The sequence below is a fragment of the Sinocyclocheilus anshuiensis genome, unplaced genomic scaffold, assembly GCF_001515605.1.
Source record: "Sinocyclocheilus anshuiensis isolate Anshui unplaced genomic scaffold, SAMN03320099.WGS_v1.1 scaffold55, whole genome shotgun sequence".
NCBI lineage: Eukaryota > Metazoa > Chordata > Actinopteri > Cypriniformes > Cyprinidae > Sinocyclocheilus > Sinocyclocheilus anshuiensis.
This window is the reverse complement of record NW_015549647.1, coordinates 330,710-338,348: the sequence shown is the minus strand read 5'-3', so window position 1 is coordinate 338,348 and position 7,639 is coordinate 330,710. Positions and strand designations below refer to the sequence as shown.

The 7,639-nt window shown below is 37.3% G+C and overlaps 1 protein-coding gene across 1 annotated transcript in view; it reads right to left on the bottom strand.

Annotated features, from left to right (window-relative positions):
- Nucleotides 1–224: 224 nt before the first annotated feature.
- Nucleotides 225–7,639, bottom strand: part of abcc4 (ATP binding cassette subfamily C member 4 (PEL blood group)) — a 34,532-nt gene continuing 27,117 nt past the window's right edge. The window contains 7 exon segments of the mRNA XM_016449079.1: nt 225–1,139; nt 2,658–2,792; nt 4,140–4,245; nt 4,333–4,505; nt 4,879–5,124; nt 5,208–5,399; nt 6,966–7,066. Of these exon segments, the coding sequence (XP_016304565.1) occupies nt 1,050–1,139; nt 2,658–2,792; nt 4,140–4,245; nt 4,333–4,505; nt 4,879–5,124; nt 5,208–5,399; nt 6,966–7,066 (1,043 nt within the window). The 3' untranslated portion in view covers nt 225–1,049.

Below are 7,639 nucleotides of genomic sequence, written 5' to 3'. Positions count from 1 at the left end.
AACTTTTGAACAGTAAACACTGATTCTCTAAATCCATGTTGTCAATTTAAACAGAACACAAACCCAGATGGGATATGACAACAAACATTAACTTAATCCTCAAACAAATAACCAAGAAGTGAAAAAACACTGAATTCGGTTGTTTAATTTAAATAAAGCTGTTGGGCTAAACTGCATTTCACAAAAAACTTTTGTAGCTGGTACTGCAACTGTCTCTCCTTTTACCTCTCCATAAATAAAAAATCAAACCATAAAGACGGAAGCATTCAAAAAATACAAGACAATGAGCAGCAGAGAAAAGCTGCTGGTGTTACACTCATAAAAATAATAATTTTTCTAAAAGTTCAAGGAAATCAGGGACAGCGTTACATTTAACGGCCACATTAAACACAAAAGTAAAATTTGTATTGCACAAGACTTTTGCACAAGATGTCTTTGCCGTTTTTGCAGCATTACAGAATGATTGTTATCCAGCAATTTTTTTTTCTACTAGCTGTCTCTGAAAAGTGATTAAGGCAGATGAAGTGTCAGAATCACAAATAATAATAAATAAATAAAAACTGTTTTTGCTGACTTTTTAGAGCCCTCTCAGTACAATATTGTCTTAATATTTATAAGACCTTACTGTTGCTGTAAAAATCAGCAGCCATTATGGTTCATGTAGTATAAAGGCACTGGGAAAAATACATTAGTCTAGCTCATAGCATAGTATTTTATTTGAGCAAAGGCAAGCTATTTCTTTGGCCCCTAGCAGTCCTGGTACTACACTTACACATTAAGGCACAATCATAATATACAGTGGTGCACAATCTCTAGCCTATCGCCATCATACTGGAGAAATCAGAACGCTGGTGTATGCAGTCCTCTGGAGTGATTGCAGCTCTGTCCTCTCTGGCGTGAGCGTTGAGTGTTGAGCTCATACACGTGTCTCTGGCTCCGTTCAGCCTGGTGTTTTGGACAAGGAGGCAGAACTTGTGCCTGTTGCCCTCCGCAGGAGGAGGATGATGGGCGTAGCTGTGCGCTGTGTACATCAGGCACTTCATGGGCTTTTATAAAGCAGTCTCGAAAATAATCAAGCTGCCATCTCCTGTGGTGGCGAAGCCGTTGAGCTGGTGGACTGGACTGCGGTTCATGTACACCTGTGAAAGAAAAGAAAGAGAGAACACGGTTAGCGTGATGTACAGTAATGGTCAAAAATGTGGAATAATTCAGATTTTTTTAAAGTCTCAAGGGTGCATTTACTAAAAACGAATATTGTGAAATATTCAAAATTCCAAAATAAAATAAGTTTTCTCTTTTAATATATTTTAAAATGTAATTTATTCCTGTGATCAAAGCTGAATTTTCAGCATCATTACTCCAGTCTTCAGTGTCACATGATCCTTCAGAAATCATTATAATATGCTGATTTGCCCAATTATTAATGTTTTTTATTGTTTTTAATTTCTTATTATAATTTTTTTTTTATATATATATATACATTTTATAATTTATGTTGAAAGCAGTTTTTGCCACTTAATGTTTTTGTGAAAATGACATTTTTTTTTCAGGATTCTTTGATGAATAGAGCGTTTTTTTCCAACGATATAATTTGTCTGTCACTTTTGATCAATTAAATGCAAATAAAAGTATTATTTTTTTCTTTTTATTCTTTTAATGGTAGTGTATCACGGTGTCCACATAAATATTAAGCAGCAAAACCCTTTCATTTTTACATTTCAACATCAATACTAAACATCGATTTAAAATCCATAATAATAAGAAATGTTTCTTGAGCAGCAAATCAGCATATTAGAATGATTTCTGAAGGATCATGTGACACTGAAGACTGAAGTAATGATGCTGAAAATTCAGCTTTGCATCACAAGAATAAATTACATTTTATATTCACAATGTAACTGTTCTTACTGCATTTTTTATCAAATAAATGCAGCCTTGGTGAGCATAAGAGACTTCTCTCAAGGACATTAAAAATCCTAATCATTCCAAACTTTTTGACCAGTAGTGTATGTGACCCTTTAATGAGACCTGGAAATGGATGAAAGGCGTCACTCTGTTCCCAAACCTTCCCCGACAATGCTTTTCTAAACACAGGGGACGGAACACAGCAGGCTGAATGGAAGTAAAAATCCCCTCTTATTTAATATCATCATTATGCAGTAATCAAAACCTCTCATTGTATTTAAAAGCACCCATGGCTAACAATGAGCGCAAAGACAAAAGGAAGAAAAAGCACCTGGTGTTCGGCCCCCCCACCCCCACCCCCCGCAGACACACGGAGAAAAGTCCCAACAACATAAAGCATGGCCGACAAACAGTTGGCCACACTATCAGATATACTCTCAATTGAGCCGGCATTCAGAGCGCACAATGGCGGAGTGGTCTAATATCAGGTAGATGTGTGCTTGAAAGCCCCGGCGGTCAGCTCCAGAGGGGCCGGCGAGGAGAATGAGCTCACCGGCTGAAGTAGGCGGAGAGGAACCCGATCCGAAGCGAGAACAACATGCCGCTGAGGAGGGGGAATCTAATACTGACTGACAGCACAAAGGCCTGGGCTCTTTCTCTGGGTTTCTGGCACAGGTACATGTGGGCACATATTTGGCGATCTGACAGGGCGGTATAATCGATATTAACCCGCTCTCCTGTGCTCTGCTCACCTGTTTGGCGGTCTGCAGCAGCGAGGCCGCTTCCGCCTTTCCCGTCTGCTGCACCATCTTGTAGAAGATCCCATTCTGGTTCTGTAGGAGAACATGGGGGGCGTCGTACTCGTGGATTCGACCTGCATCCAGAACCTGCGAGAAAAACAGACATCTGTTTGTGATGCCTCCCATTTTGAACTTGTTCCATAAAATAAACACTAGAACCAAACAGATTTTGGTGAGATTTGGAGCTGCTAACTGCAGCAAATTCATGAATGAATGACTCACATGAACTGGTTCTTTTTAATGAACCAAACAAAAATACTCAGTCAGTCATACTCTTGAGTTAAAGCTTTGACTTAGTCTAATGACTCACTCGCTGACTGCTACTGTGATGTGCATTTAGGTTCGTAAAACTAGTGTAGTTTATGATCATGTAATATAAAGCATATACAAAAAGGACCATAAAAGTACTTTGTGGTATTTAATGCTAAATGTATTGTGCCGTTTTGTCCTTTTTTGAGCTTGATGGCTCCTGGTATATACAGTACGTTCCAATATATAGTTTTGTTGTATGGTAAAAAGCAGCATGAAAGCTCATACTTCAAAACTATATCTTTTGAATTTCACTGAAGAACCATGCAGGTTTGGAATGATAAAAGATTGAGAAATCATGTAAATTATGACAGAATTGTTTTTTTGAACTAGGGCCTTTAACCTTCATAATGCATTCAAAACCTGTGTATGATTTCATAACTTAATATTTTTTAGTTAAAACCATATTGTATCTGATTATTCACTTCTCAATCAATGAATGCACAAAAAAAAAATCAGTTTTGAATGTTTTTTTTACCATATTATTACCATGTTATTGCTACATTTACCCCTTTTTAATTTTTTATAAAAAAAATTGAGAAATTCTTTGAAACTTAAAATGTTTACAAGAATTACAAAAAAAAAAAACACTGAGAAATGTTATTTGAAAATATCATTATTTGAAATATATTAATCTCAGAATTACCAGTATAAACACCATTGAAATCTATGGATTTTATTAAATTCCACTGAACACACAGTCCAAATTTATGAAACCAACTAATTCACTTTCTAAAAAAAAAAAAAAAACCTCAGCATTACTCCAGAACGTTTACAAATATCAAGCGTAGTGTTAGTTCTGGCAGGTCACGTTAGTCAAGCTCGCATCAGCTGACTCTCAGCTGATCCCCATCTACCTACTTCATGAAATATGGGAAAGAGTCTAAACATATTTTTCTAAAGCATTTTTGAGACTAATCTAAGTCGTAAAGCCTCAGCTGATGTTTGGGTTAAAATGGACCTGAAAATAACTTTTTTTTTTTTAAATGGTTATGAAATTATGTAAATTAAATGTGTTTAGATAGCCTTGGCTCCTTTGCAAAGACTCTTCCAGGTTTACACATCTCTTCCAGGTCTAAATGGACCTGAATGCATTATGATAAAGAGCTCCATCTCTGCACTCACCAGGATGCGGTCGCTGTCTATGATGGTGTTGAGTCTGTGTGCGATGGTGAGGACGGTGCACTCCTTAAACTTGTCACGGATGGTTTTCTGGATCAGCTCGTCCGTCCTGTAGAACACATACATTTCTGTTCTCTTATATAGGTCCTTCAACAACATCAGAGCCAAGTCAAAGGTAGCTAGGTAAAGGACTCACCGAGGGTCCACATTTGCAGTGGCCTCATCAATAATGAGAATCCGGTTCTTCCTCAAAATGGCCCGAGCTAGACAGACGAGCTGCCGCTGACCCATGCTGAAGTTTGATCCGGACTCGGCCAGTTCGGTCTCCAGTTTATTAGGCAACTCCTCCACAGCAGCCTTCAGCTGGACCTTTGAGCAAAAAAAGCACAGATTCACTCCAAGAGCTGAACTTTGAGATTGCTTAATAATGTATTACATCTATCATCATCACATAAATCAACTGAGGGAACTTCACTTTAGAAAATGGACTTATGAACCCGTTTGACCCAGATCTATACGATCCGTCACATGTGGATAGTGTTAAATAAATGTTTTGTGATCAGATTACACAAATGTAACATATGTGATGAGATTAAAATGTGGAGAAACAAATTCAGAAGCAACACAGCGCCCACATTTTGAAAACTTTAAAACATGTAGAAACACTCTGACGTGGTGGACGATGTACAGTATTGATTAACAGGTTGTTTGTTGCTGTTACAAGGAGTGTGTGCGTGTTCACCTCTTCCAGAGCGTTCCATAAGTCATGGTCTGAGTGCTGGCTGAAGGGGTCCAGGTTCTTCCTCATGGTTCCTGTGAACAGCATGGGGTCCTGCGGGATGATCGACATCTTCTGGCGGAGGTCATGCAGGCCGATCTCGGAGGTCAAGACTCTGTCCACAATGATTTTACCCTCTGGCTCCATCAGTCGGAACAGTGCTGAAATCAGGGAGCTTTTTCCTGCACCGGTCCGCCCAACGATTCCAACCTGATCAATTCAGAGCAGAAAACATTACTGCACGCATCCAGACAGACTCACATGATGTTCTGGAGCGGCGGCACCGGACTCACCTTCTCTCTGGGTCTGAACATGGCCGAGATGTTCTTGAGGACGACAGGTCCATCAGAACTGTAGGAGAAGTTGACCCTGTCAAAGGTTATCAGACCCCAGTTTGGCCAATCGGGAGGGGGGCGTTTTGGGGTTTCCCAAGGTGCTTCACTTTCTAGCTCTGTGTATTCGACGACTCTCTCCACTGATGTCATCTAGAAGCACACATTATTCACGAAAGCAAATCAATTTATGAGGGGGTGACGGGTTTACCTTGTCGGGTAGATTTAAAATATGAATCAATTTAGCTCTGTTTCTACATAGGAAGCTGCCTTTGAAAAGAAAAGCTTTACCATGTGCATCAACCTACAAGGAACTTCACAGCTCACAGAGCTGAGATGCTCTATATAGGCAGCAACTTGCACACACATCACAGAAATAGTGCTTCCGATTGATTAGTATGTTGTTAAGCTAACAATTCAATACTCCCAATAAGCACAGTACTTTCAGTTCTTTGAAGTACTAAATAAAACAAGCATATGTGACCCTGGACCACAAAACCAGTCTTAAGTGTCATTTTTAAAAAATTGAGATTTATATATAATTGAGAATAAATAAGCTTTCCATTGATGTATGGTTTGTTAGGATAGGACAATATTTGGTCGAGATACAACTATTTGAAAATCTGGAATCTGAGGGTGCAAAAAATCTAAATATTGAGAAAATCACCTTTAAAGTTATCCAATTGAAGTCCTTAGCAATGCATATTACTAATCAAAAATTAAGTTTTGATATATTTACGCAAGGAAATTTACTAAATATTTTCATGGAACATGATCTTTACTTAATATCCTAATGATTTTTGGCATAAAAGAAAAATCTATAATTTTGACCCATACAATGTATTTTTGGCTATTGTTACAAATATACCCCAGCGACTTGAGACTGGTTTTGTGGTCCAGGGTCACATATATATTAGTCTGTTCAATTCAGGTTCATAATTCAGAGTTTCTAAGTCAGAATAATTACGCAGAGGACATTTATGATGCTAAATGTCAAAATGTCAAAATGTTAAATTGTCTTTAACTGAAAAATTTGTGTTTACTATTGTCATTTTGCATTATTGACACACTATTTTCCTAATTAATGCTGTTCAGTTGCTTTGACACAATCTGTATTGTTAAAAGCGCTATATAAATAAAGGTGACTTGACTTAAATGTTGTAGGTACCCGTCTACACTTTGAACAAATCTATAAGCATCAAGTAAAATAAGCACCAGAACAGTAGGCAAGGAGGAGGTACACTACCGTTCAAAAGACTTAGGTCAATAAGATTTTTAGAAATTAACCTTTTTTTCAGCAAGGATATAGTACATTGATCAAAAGTGTGAAGACTTTTACACTGCTATTTCGATTTCAAATAAATATTTTTTACACAAAAATATTAAGCAGCACAACTGTTTTCAACATTGATAATAAGAAATATGTCTTGAACAGCGAATCAGCATATTAGAATGATTTCTGAAGGATCATGTGACACTGAAGACTGGAGTAATGATGCTGAAAATTCAGCTTTACATCACAAGAATAAATTACATTTTAAAATATATATTACGATAGAAAAAGTTATTTTAAACTGTAACAATATTTCACAATTTAACAGTTTTACTGTATTTTTTATTAAATAAATGCAGCCTTGGTGAGCATAAGCAAAATTTTACAGGCCCTAAATGTTTGACCGGTAGTGGAAATTTCAGTAAATTCAGATATTAAGTTCTTACCATGTTCTCCACCTCAGCACTCTGTCTAACGCCCCACTGGAACATTCCCATTAAGGTGACTGCATAAGACAAAGCCAATCCCACATCTCCCGGCTTCATACCTGTGAGAACCAGACACAATCTTTTCACAAACTGGTCTCAAAAAAAGACATCTGGCATGAATATATGGATGTGAAAAAGTTCATCTAAAACCCTGGTAAAGATGTTCCCACTGACAGTGAAAAATAAAAATACATAAACCATTGTTTCAAATCAAATTTGGAAAACTTACAATAAAAGACTATTAATTCCTGAGACATGGAACGTCCCACATCACACCTGAAATATTTTCACTTTCAAAGGAAACAGATGCTTACCAGACCATCCTTAACCCAAATGTGTCATGTCATTTGATTTTCTCTTTTTAAATTTGATCAAAATTATGACATTGTCACTTCATTCTTCATATAGAATAAATTTAATTACACTTAAGAAAAACAAAACAATGTATAACATAACCACTTAAAAGTTTGTGGGAAAAAAATTGCTTTTATCAGTCGATACCGATTATTGGCCGATACATTTGTGCATCTCTAGTATATATATAATATATAAAAATTTTCCCACCGGTTAATCGACGTGTGACAACACCGGTAATACCAGTATCACCGTGGGGGCGGGGCATTCCCTCTTTT